Raw genomic sequence first — 18,310 nt, 5'->3', positions numbered from 1 at the left:
ATATTTTTTGTAGGTGTTTATTGCCCAGAATATCTCAATCTGACCAAACACAGATGTCCAGAATCCTGTTGCAGTCGCATGACAATAGTCACTGTTGTATTTGCTTGACAGCTGGGAATGAAGGGCTTAGGCCACAAATTACCCAAAATAAACGAACACCCCTTTCCCTCGCACATCATATTACAGAGCACATCTGTCCCGCGCAACTGCCCTCCGGCTCTAGTCACGCTGTCCAGTGCCATGGCCAAGATTCATGCCCCAAAAGTGCTAGATTAAAAACTTATATAACACGTATTGGTTTCAGGGTCTGGGATCAGACTTGCAAAGCACAAAATAAGACTAAATTTGTGATGCCTTCACCCTTTTGGAACAAAGAAACATTTAAGAGAAACACATTGAAACACTCATTGTGAAAGAAGAGTATGATCGGAGAATGAACCAGCTGAAGGACAGATGATGGATCTTTCATATGAAAAAGAGAGCTGTAAGAGGGATGGCAAATGATGTAATGATTATGGCCTCTGGCCCATCATTTCAGTTTTATCCCTTAAACATCCATGACAGGGTGTGTTATCCGCATAAATCTCTCTCTCTCTCTCTTATTCATGATACTGCGGCTTGCACAGCAGGTCAGACTTCAGCATTATTGGCTGATCGGGATCATGACCTCTCATTCTAATCAGCTTTTTCATAACACCATGTTTTTTTAAAGGCACAAATCCCCAGAGACATGAATTACCAGTAATTATGTAGCGCTTATATATGAGAAAAGAATCACTTTAACAGCATAATATGTGAACCATGGAGTATTTTAACACAGGGTGATTTGTAAAAACATTTTTATTATTAATTTAAATGACACAGCTAATTGAATTGAATTGAATTGAATTGAACTTTATTTTTTTAGTTTTTTTATTATTTTTTATTTTTATTTATTTATTTTTTATTTTATTTTATTGTTTAATTAATTGCAGTTTCTCTTATTGGGGAATTGTCTCTGTCTCATGTATTAAGCTTATATGCTGATGTACCAGACAGAAATGCAGGTCAGAGCCGGTCAGAGATGGAAAAGTACCTGAAAACCTTAAGGAGGGATGGAGTTGGTTGTTATATAAGATGTTTGAGATTTTCCACCAAGGGAAAGAAGGCCCAGGGAGAGATGTTTTTAATGGTGGCGATAACACGAGGAGGGGCAAAATAGAAGAGATAGATATGCATAGGCGGAAATCGCGGGGGGGTCGGGGGGGTCAGGACCCCCCCTATCTGAGGGTTGTCCCCTCCTAAAAATATAATTAAAATATGTGTATTGTAAATAATATAATGATATATACTTAAAATAATTGTTTAAGTAGTAAAACAATAAAAATGCAAACGGGGCAAATACAAATAAACGTTTTAAAATTTTGAGTCCCCCCTCCCTTGCCTCAGTGCTTCGGTCCACTGCTCGCTCCCCTTTTACCTCATCACAAACAACTCCAATAAACTGCAGTAAGTCAAGGCTATTTTATTTACTTTAAACCTCGGATGAAGTGATTATTTTCTCTTTAATACAGAATATGCTGCGTCTGCGTCATTAATAAATCATTGACATATAATGTTATGATAACCAATCACTTACTTTTGTCACCGATGTAGTCCGCCTCGCTATGTTGGCGATTATAACCTTGTTTTATACAGTCTGTGCGTTAAACGTTACCTAGATTGTTTAAAAACCGTTCACTCACACACACACCCAAAGAGTGTACGCATACACCTTGTGTAGTCTTGTAGATTAGACAAGTGCGGGTGCGCATTTAGATTTTCACGCTTTCACTGTGTGATTTAGTCAGTTTATATCATTTAATATAGTTAATCTAATACAATATCACACAAAGAGGGCAGTTTTTCTCCAGATATTAACATGATAATAAATGTGATTTAATAAATTGATAGGCTAATTGAAAAGTTTACTTTTAGACACCATATTGCCTGTTTTAACTCTATTTCGCCAACGAAAATAGTTGAAAACCAAGCCATAGCACTGTATTTGCGTCTCTGAGAAACACTGAGGTATTTCCTTACTGAATTATGAATCAGCTTTTTGAACGAATCAGTTGAATCACAATGACTCACTCATTAACAATGAATTGCTGCCACCTACTGGCGGTTTTAATTTCACATTTAAAGTATCTTTTCATGTTTTAAATAATTTTACATATCAATATTCAACGTTTTATGTTTTAAACAAAACATTATTTATGTCTGTGTAAAATCTAAATGCCATTTCAAATGCAACTTTTGTGTTTCTTCTCCATTGCAAAGATTTTGTTGATATTATTTAATTTGATTGTTAACAGCCCTATTGTGACTTATTATTATAATTTAATTTAATGTATGAAATTGACACAAAAGATGATGCATGCATATATTTAGGTTTAAAAAATACATTTATAAAGGTAAAAATGCCAATGTAGGTAAAAATCTATTGAAACTTATTGGAAAACTGATTTCTGTCACTGCTGTGAACTGAATCGCCACACAGAATATGAAGAATATCAAAAACTTTAGGAGTCGGCTGTCCTCGGCAGTCCTAAACATGCCAAGTTACCAGCACAATAACACACTCAGCAAAATATTGTCTAATTATCGTTATCGATAAAATCCCTGAATTAATCATCAACCATAATTTTTTTTTTTGTCAATTTTGCACACCAATGAATAATATTTTGGTCAATTTAGTCAGCTTTTTCAATGAACCAGAGAGAAACTTTGAGAAGAAGGATAATGGAACGGTCTAGCTACACTAATAATAGCAGTAAGGCTTTCCTCTGTGTACTACACATATCCATAGAAAGTACAATTTTGCCTATATTATTGGTGTCCCCTTCAAAAAATTGCTCGTGAGGAATGTTATGTTTATTGTCCCCCCCCAACATTTAGATGAAATTTACGCCCCTGGATATGAGGATGCCCATTGGGTACCTAACGATAAAAAAAAAAGGTATAAGACATGAAGTCTGACAATGGTAACTTCAGATGGCCAGCTGGCATCTCACTTTATTGTTTGTTCAATAAAGTTTATTCTTCTGAGACCTGGAACTTCGACTCTGAGAGTTTCCTTTGAGACCCGAACCAAAAAGACTTTGAATTTGCCACAACACTATGCTACGTTTAAGAAAATATATATTAAATAATCAAATTAAATATTTAAAAAAAAAAACTGAAATCACAATAATATTATAACATTTATTATCAATTTCTATAATTGCATCCTTCTATACATTTATCTATGAGTTTAAAAAAAAAATGCATTCTCTTAAAAATAAGGCGGATAAGATGCGTTTGGCGTTCATTAAAAAAAAACTACAAGAACCAGAATAAAATAAATGCGGATGAACGGATATGACGTGTTAAGCAATACTACGTTCTCACGTTCTATCGACTGACAGCTGCCGCTTTCATTCGCTGTAGGAAGTGACATTTCCAGTAAGTTCTATATTTAATATAACACGTTGTTTAGTTTGCTTGGCGTAATCTCAATCTGCAGAGCGCTGTCGATCCCTCTGACTCTGTTTTAAACAGTTTATTGCAGCGCAGTTAATCTGACAATCTTTTTCCGCGTGCAGCTTTCCCTGTGGCAAGTTGGTAAGTTACCTGATGATGGCAGTGCAGACTACACATGTGGAAAAATTACCTATTATTTTATTAATGATAGTGATTAGGAGACATTCAAGGAGCAAATGCCAAACATCTGTATCACATGCATTATATTGATATGTGCTGAGTAAATATTTTCCTTTTTTTAAAGTTGCAGTCGTGATTTTGTCTTATAGACCCCATGAAAACACAGTTAGAGATTTGTGAAACATTCTGAATACAGGCTCCTAAAAAGTCCTGTACTTGCATTGTATGTTTGGTATTAGAAATAAGTAGTTTCTAAATGTGACCTTTATTCTTTCACAGGTTCCTCATGTTCACCAGATTTAGGGAATTTTCTGGAAAACTTCTCCATTTGAGCTGTAGCATTTCCTTCAAAACCAGCAGATCTCTCTGTAGTCCACAGCTTTCTACTTTCTCGCGTTCATTTCTCGCATCTCTTTTTGCATATTCCCCTGGCCCACGTTTGTCTTTTCAACACCCCCTAACCTCAAGGTCTAGTTTTCCTTTACTCCAGTCTGATAAAGTTATTCATAACCTTTCTGGTTTCCCCCATTCTGCTGGACACATGGATTTACAGGGAGTCCTCGAGGTTCTCGAACACCTTGCTCCTCTGTCATTGGCTGAATCGTGGGATAATGTTGGCCTGTTGGTGGAGCCCAGCAAACCACGTCCAGTCAAAACAATCCTGCTAACCAATGACCTGACAACAGCCGTCATGGACGAAGCTGTAGCGATGAACTGCGACCTCATCGTCTCATACCACCCGCCACTCTTTCGACCTTTCAAACGTCTGCTTCAGAAGGACTGGAAGCAGCGGTTGACTATCAGAGCAATAGAGGGCGGCATTGCCATTTTCTCCCCTCACACTTCATGGGACAGTGTCGGAGGAGGCGTTAATGATTGGCTAGTTGGAGGAATGGGTGAGAAAGAACACGTTTTCTGTCGTCTGGGTCAAACAGTCAGAAATTCTTACTTGTGCCTCTGTTCACAGGCAGCGGACAAGTGTCAGTATTGAGTCAAGCCCACTCTTGCGGCCCACAGAAACACAGGCTTGAGTTCTCGTCCATTAATAGTGAAGAACTAAACAGCCTTTTGGTGCAGCTGAGACACATAGAAGGCAGTGAAACTTTTCAGTGCTCTACAATAAGGTAAGTATACATTTGCAAGTGGTTTTGCTCATGATATGTACGTTTATACATTGGTATCCATTCAAATACTGCTCCATATTCATCTTCAGAAATGAAAGTGGAGGGCAGCAGGTGACTCTAACCTGTAATAGTTCAGCACTAACTTCTGCTGTGCAGATTCTGGTTTCAAATCCACATGCCAGCAAATCCCTGAACATCACACAAGTCCAGCAGGCGAGTAACCAAGAACACTTTTAACTCTATGGTTTTCATTTTTTGGGGGGATCTGTCATCTTTGATTCGTCAGAAAGATTTTCTAAAAAAATTTTATTCAGTAAAGATGCTTTAAATTGATTAAAAGAGACAGTAAAGACATTTATAATGTTAAAAAATATGTATATTGCAAATAAATGTTGGTCTTTTGAACTTAATATTCATCAAAGAATCCTGAAAAAATGTTGCACGCTTTCTCTTACTCTAAAAATTCAACATTGATAAAAATAAGAAATGTTTCTCAAGCAGCAAATCTGCATATTAAAATGATTTCTGAATGATCATGTGACACATGATGCTGAAAATTCAGCTTTGATCACAGGAATAAATTATATTTCAAAATGTGTTAAAATAGACAAGTCATTTTAAATTGTACTAATATTTCACAATATTATTTTCTGTATTTTTGATCAAATAAATGCAGCCATGGTGAGTAGATGAGACTTCTTTCAAAAACGTTTCAACAATATTAATGACCACAAACTTTTGAATGGTAGTGTATGTCACAGTCAGATGATACAAACATAACTGTGAACAGAAAAAGCCAGCAAAAAGCTAATATTATATATTACATTATAATTGCACTGAACAGGTGATGATTCTTGTCCACTGATAATTATACTCAGTTAGAGGAAGGAACTGGCGGAGCTGGTATATGTATATGACCAACAAAAGCTGAATCAGACACAAATAATAGGCTATAACAAAGCGTTTCATTACATTTTAATATTCTAAACATTGAGGCCCGGTTTCACAGACAGGGCTTAGATAAACCCTTAGTTCAATTAGGACTTTTAAGTATCTTTTATAAACGTGTCTTAGAAAAAACATCGTGGTGTGAATCTTAAAACAAAACAATGGCACTGACATATTTTAAGATATGCCAGTGCAAGTCGCTTTCAGTTCAAACATGCATTTTAGTCTGGGACTAGACTTAAGCCTTGTCTGAAACCAGAGGTGAAAATTTGGAAAAAAACTCATATTTCTAAGACCATATGTTATAAACACTTTTAATTTAATTTGATAATTGACATCGTAATATATCATTTTAATTTGATCTGTCTCTGTTTTCTCTTTTTCTTTCTCTTCTCTAGCCTCCCTTGTTGGGTTGTGGTCAAGGCCGACTCAGTGTTCTGGATAAGCCAGTGTCTGTTTCCACAGCAGTGCAGAAAATGAAGACTCACTTGGGTTTGTCCCATTTGAGACTGGCCCTGGGGGACCAACAAACATTAGGTGGGGTATGAGAGATATCACCTTGTTTTTAATGTAAGAATGGACCATTTTTACCTTAAACACAAGGCTTCCAGTGTCAGCCGCTTCCAGCTTCAATCCAGAGTGCATTATGCTGCTTTATTAGGGCTGCCCGCCACTAAAGTGTTTTAGACACACGTTTATGATATTTAAATACTGAACTATACACTGGGTGGATGGCATCTGAGAATGGTTTGAGTTTCTGGGCTGAGAAAGAATATTATGTAACATTGATAACATTGTTCTACATATTAAACCATAGCAATGAGCCTTTAAGCGCATAAAGCTGCTGCAGCGCAACGGCAAAAGTAACGATTATGAATGTGTCCAAAAAAACAGACAGGAGACTGTCTGAACATTTAAATAATTTAATAAATAGTGTTTTCTGAGTCAGTGTCTGCTGCAAAGATGAAGTTGACGCAGTATAGTGGATTTGTCTATTGAGAGAAATGCACGTTAAGTTAAACCTGCCACGCAGTAAACTCAATACTAATTTAGCTTCCACACTCCGCATGAACATTTGTATATGCGCCTAATAATAGCACACATTTATCTTGGTTAATGTTAGAGCAAGCGGCCATGTAAAGTGGCTAACGTTAGGCTACTACTTGCATGTTTCAAATAATAAGCCATGTTTGATGCCTGACACAATTACCACATGGACCAGCCGTGTTAAAGGGATACTTAAATACTTGTGTATTTAAATTGGGTCGTTTATGTAGTAGAAATGTGAAATTATTTTAGAAGTTGGAGCCTTCTAGACTGAGAAAAGCCAGAAATTTTATTTTTGGCTCATTTGGATGAAAGACAACAACTCCCAGAATGCACTTGCTTCGCTGCCCTATGAGGACACTCCCAAGCCACGCCTACCGGTTACAGAGGGCAGTATCGGGAGAAATGACACAACTAGGCTACTAGTCGACTGAAAAGACTGCGTTTTATGGTGAGATCCCCCTATGGGCGGGTTAAAAACATGCGGGACGAGCTCCTCCTACTGGCTGGAGTCTCTCGCCTCTGGACACAAGAGCCTCTGATGAGCTAAATGATGATTTTTGTGTCATCAGAGGTTTTTTTCCAGACACACAATACAGAAATCTCTCGTCTCAGGGGGACATGAGGGGGGGAAGCACGGTCATGCCAAAATACTACTGGGTTTCTACTGATACAAAGCTTAATGCTAATCAGTGAAGTATCCCTTTAATGATCTGGCCGCCACGGAGTGCGGAGGATTTATTTTCTGCAACCAACTAAGTAAAATTTGGTCGGTCATCGACTAACATTTGGTCGACTATTAGGGGGCAGCCCTAGTAATCATATACAAACTGGTTTGTAGCACAAATAGTTTTACCGTTTACCGCACCTAGATATTTCTCTAGTTATTTCCCCATAGTGGCTAATGAATTGGAAGTCTCACATTCACAGATAATAGCTTAACCTCCACATTGAAAAATAAGAGTCAGACTGAACAGTGGACGTAACGTGTGCGATTATTATCACCTGACGTGATTTATATGATGTGCTAGACTCTATGGTGAAGACGGTGGCAGTATGTGCAGGTTCAGGAGCGTCTGTCATACAGGGAGTAAAAGCAGACCTCTACATCACTGGTATGTCTCACACGGCACAGAAACAAACAAAAGCTGACGTTCATCAATTTATTGAAGTCCCAGAGTATAAATAATAACAGTACAAAAAATGCACAATTAACCCAAGCTTATTTTTCACATATTCAGGTGAGATGTCCCATCATGAGGTTCTGGATGCGGTTTCTAAAGGCACGAGTGTGATTCTCAGCGAGCACAGCAACAGCGAGAGAGGCTTCCTGACCGTATTCAGAGACAGACTGGCGGCACGACTGGGCGACACTGTAACCATATCGGTTTCTCAAAGAGACCGAGATCCGCTACAGGTGATCTGATCTCAACCGATCACAGCTATTTAGTCATATTGGACTGTATATATCAGGGTTTCTCCAACTCGGTCCTGGAGGGCCACTGTCCTGCACAGTTTAGCTCCAACCCTGATCAAACACACCTAGCTGTGAGTTTCTAGTGATCCTGAAGACATTGATTAGCTTGCTCAGGTGTGTTTGATCAGGGTTGGAGCTAAACTGTGCAGGACAGTGGCCCTCCAGGACCGAGTTGGAGAAACCCTGGTATATATGGATATCACAAGGAATATTCATTGTCTGACCTTTAGTTTGTAAATGCAAATGTAACATTGTCCTGTAAACAAGCAAAATAAACTGTCCTGTCCAGCGTACTGTATCATATTTGATACACACATTGCTTCTAAATGATCAAAATGATCAAAACTTTGTTTTTCTGCTGAAAAACCTATTGCACACAGTACTACATGCTTTCTGTCGTCTGATTAATAGTTTATGCTTTTTTAGGAAGTAAAAGGCCTTCAGATCATGGTTACTGTGTCTTTGCTGTGGAATCTTAAATGATTTTTATAAAAAGTAAACCTAAGAAATAATGTTTACATTGTTAGTAATATTTCAAGATGAACACTTGCTGGACTGAAGCAGCTTAGGTTTGCTTGATTATCATAATGTTTTTTTTTTTTACAAATCTATAAAATGTATCAAGAATGATACATCAGGCTTTTTAGGAATGTTTATGTGGGAAAAAAAACCCCTCAATCATCATTATTAGCATTGCATTATATGTTTTGCCCCTAAAACACAATTTTTGAATTCACTGGATTGAACTAAAAAGCTCCTCTCTCACGTCTCATTCTCAGTTTGTTTTCACATGGCCCGCTATCAGCAGTGTTTCTATAGAACATAAATACAATTAGTAAATGACAGAAAGTGCTTTAATCCCATAATTCACACAAAGCTTCATGGAGTGTAGGAAGAAGTTGGATAAAATTCTTATTCAAAGGTACATTTCATTATCTGTTGGTAAGGCATTGTTTATCATGGGAGGTGGAGGGTGTTTTCTGAGGTAGTCTGACAGGAGGGTCGGGTAGTCTGTCAATACGCCTGTAGCTCCGACTGCAAATGCAGCTTCTATATCGCTCTCCTCGTTGCACACAAACAGCTGCACCTGAGATGCCAAAATGAGATGAAATGAATGATTTCGCTTTGAGTTAGAACTGTTTTTAGATTGAGAAAAGTCACATATTCACCTGCAAGCCCCTCTTGGTCAAGTGGTCTAGCAAAGATTTCCGCATGGCCACCCTAAGCAAAGCGTCGATAAACACAATCACACATCACAAGACTGAGTGAAAAGCTATTTGACTGCTCTGTGTCAGATGAATGTCACTTACTTCTGAAGAAGATACACAACAAATCTGTTCTTCAGATAGGATTCCTCTGGAATGTAAGTCCTGAGAGATCACAACTACTGCGTTAGTATTAGTCAAATGCAATGTATGGAAAAATGCTAACTCTTTACAACTGACAATTACTAAAAATGCCCATTGCATTTGTTACTGTATTTATTTATAATAAAACACATCTTTATTACTTCATGTTAGCTCAGGTTAATTTAATAATATAAACAAACTTTTCATTTGAATAATGTATGTTGAAATTAACATTAAGATTAATAAATGCTTTAGAAGTATTTTGTTAGTTAATCATAAACTAATGTAGTTAACTTACATTTACAAATGGAACCTCATTAGAGAGCTCTATTAACCCCAACTGGTACCAAGAGTAGGCCTAATTTTTATTAATACTTTTATAAATTGAATTATGCTTATAATCAACACATCTCTTTAAGATTAATAAATGTTTCAGAAGTATATTTCATTGTTAGTTCATGTTAGCTAAGGTCTGTTAACTCTTTCCCCACCAGTGACGGAATTTTCGTTTTATGAGACAACAAATATATATATATTTATATATATATATATAAGGAGTTTATATCTTACAATTCTGAGAGAAAAAGTCGCAATTATCTTAACATTTTTTTATTCTGTGGCAGGAACAAGCTTCTATACTTCCCCACCATTTACTGAAATTACCAAAAAATTCAGAAAAATAAATGCGCTATTATGCATCTTTTGAAAGAGAACAAAATTTCGGAATCAAAACACAGGCGAATAAAACAAAAACAAGTGATGACAGCATTAATTATGCACATGTAAAATAGTGTGATCAAACAGCATATAAATCAAAACTGCCTAACGTTACTGAATGAAATGACAACCCAGGACGAGCCGTAGGACTGTGAAGCTTTAGGGGTGTTGAAGGACTTGATCTACTCCATCTTGATCATCGGGATTACGGGATTATCTCAACTTTTTGTTCAAAATGTTGCCTTTTTTTTTTTTTTTTAAATGAAACTTAACCACATTCAAGTGTTGAAATAAATAGATGCATGAACAATTATTATTATTATTATTTTTTAAGCAGAGGCTCTGATCTCATTTATATCTGACATTTTGCATGTTCAGATATTCATACAGCAAAATATTCTGGGGGCCATGAAAATTTTGTGAAAATGACTTAGTAGTTGTGAACTACCTTTTAAAAAACGCTGGCAGAGAAAGTGTTAAATAATATTAACAGATAAAACTTATGATATTATTAATGCACTGGTAAATGCTGAAATGGACATTAACGAAGATAAATAAATGCTTCAGAAGCATTAGTTAATGTTAATTAATGTAGTTAACTAGGTTACGAATGGAAGTGTTATCATAAAAACATACAGGAAAACTTCACTTTAAACCCACCAATAACTCTCAGAACATTTTAAGAAGCTTTATGAAATTTCAATCCTTCCCACTTTTAAAACTAGGTTCTAGACTGACCTGTTGATAATCTGGGGCAGGTAGAACAGCAGGACACTTTCACCCAGAGGCACGAAGGGGAGGAGACCAGTGCAAAAGAGCAATAAAAGCAGTATTGTACGCCTCACAGTGAAGAAATAAGGTATGGATGGGTTCTGCACACACACATAGAAAAAAAAAGAAGAGAAAACTCAAAGATCTTTTACAGTAAGACATCTCTGATTACTGAGCACTGTAGACATCACATTACTGTACCTGCTTCTGACATTTAGCCATAACTTCAGACTCTTCAGAACCCCAAACCGTAATACTCTCTCTGCCGTATTGCTTCACAAGACAAGAAACCTGCAGTCACATAAAAGTGATACCAAGTTATTAGGAATTTCATTAGGTCAATTTTTATTTAGACAAGTAGGAGAAGAACTAAATAAATGAATGCAAATACATATCACTGAAAGCACTCGCAGGTCAGTGAGCGAGTCAGATGTTGATTCAGCAAGAGATTCACTGAGTTCATTCACTGAAGGATTTGTCGGACTGATTCATACAGATACTCGTGAGTTTCAAAGCCTTTTTGAACGCTTCATTAAAGAATCCAGCTTAGACAAAAGAGTAGACAAATACCCGGATGACCTACTATTTCTCGTACCATTCTGAAGTGTGCATACGACGGACACTTTACTATCCCATGAGGCCACAGGAGGGGATGTGAGAATGGTAGTGATAATAACTGATGCTGGTCACATGATAATGACAACATGGCGAATTAAGTATGTCCGGATTACATGTTTTAGTTTGTCCGGATTACATTCATAACTACACACATTCATTCTATATAGAACGTTCTTTTTTTAGTGGTCTCGAATGAATTACTTATTCAAAATAAGCACCTAATCAAGAGATGATGTGATTTCTGACACCGCCATTACACTTCTTGTGGTGTGTATTTCAACTTGTATGGCAAGCCGTTTTATCTTAAACTGTACCCAGCGTTACTCGTCGTAATTGCATTTTTACTAGTAATAATTCAATTTGAGAGCTCTATAATAAAATTTTTACTAGTAGCAATTACAATTACAGAGCTCTTTAATTGAATTTTTACTAGTAAAAAAACGAATTAAAGATATGTATAATTGCAGAGCTCTGTAATTGAATTAAAGAGCTCTGCGATTGCATTCTTACTAGTAACAACTGAATTAGAGAGCTCCGTGATTAAAAATTAATGGAAGTCAATGGAGACATATGACTTGTAAAAATTCATTTGTAGAGCTGTCTAATTGTAATTGTTACTAGTAAGAATTGAATTAGAGAGCTTTGTAATTGTAATTCTTACTAGTAATAATTGAATAAGAGAGCTCTCTAAATTGTAATTGCTACTAGTAAGAATTGAATTGTAGAGCTCTCTAATTGAATTCTTACTAGTAAAAATGCAATTACGACGAGTATCGCTGGGTACAATTTAAGCTAAAATGGCTTGCCATAAACTTGTGAGTTTGAGAGACCGTTTCAATAAATCATTAAAAATACAAGTCATTTATTTGTGATGGATGATCTATAAACATGCTTTATCAGCAATGTGAATTAAATGACATTTGAACCAGTTATTAGACACTGAATATTGCAAAATCTGTCTCACCTTTTTAATGAGCAAGTCATTGTTTTCTTTGATCTCAAGCAATATTGGCATGTTGGGAAATTTCTTGAAAACATCTTCCAGCAACACAAACTCTCTGTCTTTCCCTGTACTATAGTGTCCTAAGTAACACAGGGGAATGTATTACAGATTTCAGATATTACTAATTACTGTAAAGCACTTAATATTGTACAAGTGGACCGCGTAGAATCGTATCAAAGGACTTACCAACATAAAACGTGACCTCGAGTTGCTCTTTATAGAGAGGCAAATCCTGAAAGATACAGAGTAGGATTAAAAATCCATCACAAATCACATGTAGAAGAAAAGAGAAAGTTTAATGTTAAAATGACTAACCTGGAATCTAAGAGACGATATTGTTTTGTCACATCCTGTTTGTCTCAAAAGGTTTTTATCATGTGAAACCACAACACAGCCGTCCAGTGTAAGGTGACAGTCCATCTCCAGCATCTCAGTGCACACGTCCACAGCGCTATCACACGATCATACACAAACACATGGTTCAAGTGGAGAAAAGGAGGAAGGAATAGAAGAAAAGTAGACATTGCAGGAGAGAAACTCACTGTGTAAATGCTTCCATTGTGCTTTCTATCTTCTCTCCAGACCCTTTCGACAAAAAGAATCAGTTTATGTCAGTAATTAGTGTTACATTAATTACACTTATATTACGTTCTGGGACCCGAACACATTTCTGAGTTACTCTCTGAAGGTGTTTGCATTTATGCATTTGGCAGACGCTTTTATTGGAAGAAATGTACACTGCATTGAAGGCCTACATTTTTATCAGTTTGAACTTTGAACCCACGATCTTGGCATTGCTGAACGCCATGCTACTGTTTGAGCTTCAGGACACACACACACACACACACACACACACACACACACACACACACACACACACACACACACACAAATCTAAATTTAAAATAAAAAATGTATTTTAAATCATTGAATTTTAACATACTATTTACTTTTATGAAAAATATATGTTTTGAAAATAGTTAAATATTGTTTTAAAAATCATGTTCACATATATATATTTTTTAAATGTGTGAAGTGTTAATGTTAAAGGTTTATATTTTTGTTTGTTTGTTTTACACTTTACAATAAGGTTTCAATAGATAACATGAACTATTAATGAACTGCACTTCTTTTGAACATTTACTAATACATTATTAAAATCAAAAGTTGTACCTGTTAGCATTAGTTAATGAACTGTGAACTAACATGAATAAACAATAAACAGCGATATTTTTTATTAACTAACCTTGAAAAAAATGTCCAAATACTGTAACAAATGTATTGCTATGATTACTTCATGTTAGTTAATACATTAAATAATGTTAATAAAGGAAACCTTATTGTAAAGTGATACCGTTTTTTTTTCTTTCTTTTTTTTCATAATGTGATTTTTGGTGAATTGTATTGAATCCAATAGGGTCAGTTTGACTCAAAACATACCGATGGTTCACATACTTTTAACAACACACAGGTTAAGTGTTAAAATTCACTCTAAAAAGTTAAAATCAATGAAACTTAAATTCAGAAGAAAGAAACTCCACTTGCCTCCTCGGTGTGAGATGTGTCTGCAGTGGAACTTCAGCTTTTTCCTCTTGTGAAGGAGACATGGATTGTGTAGCAGATACAGAGAACACACAACATAAACCCCGACAGCCGAGCAGAGGAGAAGAGTCCCAATCAGCGCGTCCATTCTGAGTTAATCCCTCACTATAACTGCACTTTGACTCTCAGAGCCGGGTATTATTAAGTTTGAGTATCTAGAAAGCAAATATCAGTGCTCTATTTACAGTTTCAGCCGTTCCTCAAAGTCTCCCACCTGTTTTATACTGCTCTCGCCTGGAGGCTGGAGGCTTTATGGTGTTCATTCATGTGATCATGCATGAGCATTGGGTGTGTGTGGTCAAGTTCAGTGCTGATATCATTAACGCGGATTACTCAAAAAATGAAAGACCTCATCATATTTCCATTGAGATTGTGAAACTATAATACTGTATAACACTGAAAACCTTAAAAAAAACATACACATGAATTGAACCTTCTGACTCGACAAAGTCCACACTTCTGCTTAGTAATACAAGGGCTTTTAGAGTAACACATGACAAACATTTTCTAAGAACTTCATGAGACACATGTAAAGACAGAAAACCTCATCCCATTTTTGTTTATGTCATTATGGCTGGAAAATTCCCCTTATGTCATGTTCAATTATGGCCTGTCCTTTGTGAAAAATAACTTTTGAATATATATTTTGAAAGAGTGCTTTACTTGTCGGACACTTAATTGCAAGTTATTCGCAATTAAATGAAAATGTATTATAGTTTAAAATGATATTAAATGCATAAGAGTTTAAGCACATCTTTATTTGTAAGTCCATATCTACTGTCTTGAACATATGGTTCAAGTGTATAATTTTAACTAGTGTGTTGCTCAAAACTACATTTAATATTACATTAATCAAATTTCAAAGACAAATTTGTCTTTGACTAACATGCTAAAGCACATGTTAGTTATTGATTATAATTGTTACTGTAGTGTGTATTTGATATTACAATTAAAGTTAATAACTTCATTACAAATGTTTAATTACATATCGTTTTAATAACAAACTACAGTTGAAATTAAAAGCAAGTACTCTACATGTGCGTTAATATTTTAGTTAACACTTCAAAATAATTGTACTTCTTTAAAGTACGATAAAATATATTTAAACACTTTAATACTTTAAGTATTAATATGGCATTGAAATACAAAGTTTTTCACATTTTTTTTTTCAAGAGGAACTGAAAGTGCACTACAAGTGTACATTCAATCCAATTAAGCACACTTCTTTACAAGGGATGTACAAGCTCTTTTAGGAATTTGATGTATTAAACATAATTGCTTGGATATCTAAAATGATCAAGTAAATGAAGTTTATGAAATGTCCCGGTATCATGTAAAATCAAACCTGAACAGATGATCTAATCACAGAACATACGCTAAGAAAACTCGGACTGATCAGTTTACATTAAATCACAAAAGCTACGTGTGTGTTGGCATTAAAGAAGTTTCCAGGTCATATTGACCAGATATTATAGATTGCAGATCGATATTCTGTTAAATGTACGGTAAAAACCCGGCAACCGGTTAAAAAAACGATTTAACTATTTAAATAAAATGTAATCATATGTATCATGCAGGGACGTCTGGAACTGTGTTTTTACTGTTTTTCACTGTGAATGATATAGTAGTTCATAGTTTTTCTTGCAAAAAATAAAATAAATCATACATTTTTACATTATTTTAGAGTAAAATGACATATAATGTGATGTTTAACCAGTTCTGACTGTAGTAACAGGTTTTCACTGTAGCATTTTTTTAAATGGAATTGATTATAAATCCATTTAATACTATTTTCCTAGTATACTTCACTCATTCTACAGTAAGTTCAAAACAAGAACATCACAAGTCACATCATTTCATTTTCATCAACACTGAGTTTGTTTTTTTAACTAATGAACACAATGAAACAAGTTTGTCTGTGTAATTGAAACTGAGGGGCAATGTTTTCATATATTTGAACAAACTTAAAGCACTTTAGTTCAAAGTAACACAATCATTCACCCTTAAAAACAAAGAAAGTATATATAATGTGATGTTAAACCATGTACAGTTTTTCCACAGTAATGGTATGCTAACTTGGTAACAGTTTGCCATTTACAGGTAACGTTTTTCTTTACATTTACAAACGTTTTAACGGTGTAATTTTTTCAGCATAAATTCCACAGTAATTGATTATAAATCAACTTAATACTAATTAATTCTCAGTATAAGTCAAACAAGTTACTTACCATAATCAACACTGGCCTCAATCACAACATTTCAAATATGTTCATAAACACTGACTTTTTAACAAATGAACACAATGAAAAGAGTTTGTGAGCGTGAAGACTAAGGGGCTTTCATATTTTAACATACACACGCATCAGCATGTGTGTATAAACAATTATGAGTGAACTTACAGTCTTTTTATGAATTGTGAAGCTGCATATCTATGTCAAATTGACCTCCTGAAGGAATTAACAGCTTTTTAATAACGCGGTTAGCCGATTTATGGTACAACTCACTATCCTTACACTAAAACGGCCTCGTTACGGCGAGTCTAGTTGTGCTACTGTTGCTTAAAGACACACACCTGGGCACTCATAAACACATTAGCTGCCATTAGGCCTTACAGTCCCTGTAAACTCTGAAGCGGACACACACTGTGGACCGTAATGACATCCACCCCCCTCGGAGACACACACCTCCACTTCCCCTCGCTCTCACAGCCCTGCTTTATCACGGGCCTGTGAATGGACAACAAAAACAACAACTACAACAACAATGTTAAAGTGAAGTAATGCTGAAGCGGTCTGATCCTGATCTGCCAGAGTTTGGGACTGGCTGGGTAGATATTAAGACTCAGAATATGCCTTTTTATGGTACACTCTTAGAGCAATGGACCTAAACATCACCAGATTAGGGTTCTTCGGCTTGCACCAATAGCAGAACCATTGTGAAAATTCAGTACACTCTTAAAAATAAAGGGGTTTTCCACAGTGATGCAATAAGAACCATTTTGGGTTCCCCAAAGAACCTTTCAGTTTCTTTTCTTAATGTGAAGAACATTTTAATAATCTAAAGAACCTTTCACACAATTGAATTGATTCCATGTATGTTAAACATTCTTCATAGATCCATATTCCAATAACAAACCTTTATTTTTAGGTGTATGTTACAAAGATGGAATAGATTTAATGTTTTTGTGACTAAGCATGTTTATTCATAAACCCAAGTAATAATTGCGAACTCTAACAATATGGATCATAAATTAAATATCTCTGGTCAGAGGAGTATATCCTCATCTTAACAGAGCTGCTCACATGTTCTGTTCAAATTCGAAAAATACAAAACAATTTGAAAGCTTGAAACCAAACTTACGATATATGAAAATTAAAATGTGTAGACATTTCAATAAAGATATCAGGTACTTGTTGAGAGTGTCTGTATATTAGGTTGATTGAAAGGATTTGTTAAGAGATTTAAAAACATGGCGGGAATTAAGAACCCTAAACTCAACACAAAAACGTTTCTTCAGGACGATATGGTTTTTAATAGAACTATTATTATGTGTAAAGAACTATATCTTTTTAAAGAGTGTAGGCAGTTTAGTAAAAGTTGTTTCTTTAAAGAGTGTCATGGTCCAGAGCAGTTGTTTCTTTTAAAGACATTTGGATGCAGTGTCTGAACCCCGGTGTTTACTTTAGACCAAACTGTAGCAGTAAGACCAAACTGTGTCGTACGCCTCCACCTGCACCCCAACTGAGCTGAGGTCAAAGGCCAACGTTAAACTGGACATCAAATCCTTTTAGTATTACATAACAATGAATCTAGTACTCCTTATCCGGTCAATGTTAAACCCATATATGGATAGCGGTAGTGGTACAGACAGTCCATATATGGTTGTGCCATTGCATCATACAAGTTTTGTTATTCATTTTCATTTTGAACTTCCTCTTTCATTGTGGGAGGAAAACGACCTGACATCAGCTCAGTCAGCAGAGAAATCCAT

General features: G+C 35.7%; 2 protein-coding genes across 10 annotated transcripts; one reads left to right on the top strand and one right to left on the bottom strand.

Annotated features, from left to right (window-relative positions):
• Positions 1-1,421: 1,421 nt before the first annotated feature.
• Positions 1,422-11,213, top strand: nif3l1 (NIF3 NGG1 interacting factor 3-like 1; the record flags this gene model as incomplete). Of its 9 annotated transcripts, XR_014032135.1 has the most annotated exons (9): positions 3,384-3,465; positions 3,562-3,624; positions 3,943-4,559; positions 4,631-4,787; positions 4,877-5,000; positions 6,134-6,272; positions 7,814-7,897; positions 8,024-8,270; positions 8,425-8,549. XR_014032135.1 is itself a non-coding variant. In XM_081393338.1 (8 exons), the coding sequence occupies exons 2-8, from the start codon at positions 3,950-3,952 to the stop codon at positions 11,060-11,062; spliced, it is 1,302 nt and encodes a 433-aa protein (XP_081249464.1). In that variant the 5' UTR covers positions 3,374-3,624; positions 3,943-3,949. The 9 variants fall into 9 exon arrangements, 8 of the variants coding, with proteins under 8 accessions (XP_081249463.1, XP_081249464.1, XP_081249462.1 ...); XM_081393338.1 differs by lacking the exon at positions 8,425-8,549 and adding an exon at positions 11,051-11,213 and having other exon boundaries at positions 3,374-3,624; positions 8,024-8,199; XM_081393340.1 differs by lacking the exon at positions 8,425-8,549 and having other exon boundaries at positions 3,387-3,465; positions 3,606-3,624; positions 8,024-8,208.
• gdpd3b (glycerophosphodiester phosphodiesterase domain containing 3b) lies at positions 7,933-14,508 on the bottom strand. Its single transcript, XM_081393346.1, has 11 exons — positions 14,263-14,508; positions 13,260-13,302; positions 13,033-13,168; positions 12,904-12,949; positions 12,679-12,797; positions 11,298-11,387; positions 11,064-11,197; positions 9,570-9,629; positions 9,429-9,480; positions 8,442-9,346; positions 7,933-8,266 (listed from the first exon to the last, which is right to left on the bottom strand). Exons 1-10 carry the CDS (start codon positions 14,405-14,407, stop codon positions 9,176-9,178), a joined length of 996 nt encoding a protein of 331 aa, XP_081249472.1. The 5' UTR covers positions 14,408-14,508; the 3' UTR covers positions 7,933-8,266; positions 8,442-9,175.
• Between the last annotated feature and the right edge of the window lie 3,802 nt (positions 14,509-18,310).

This window comes from Scardinius erythrophthalmus (genome assembly GCF_964197995.2).
Source record: "Scardinius erythrophthalmus genome assembly, chromosome: 18".
NCBI classification, from domain to species: Eukaryota; Metazoa; Chordata; class Actinopteri; order Cypriniformes; family Leuciscidae; genus Scardinius; species Scardinius erythrophthalmus.
Note: the sequence above shows the minus strand (reverse complement) of the source record. Positions and strands in the feature narration are given on the sequence as shown.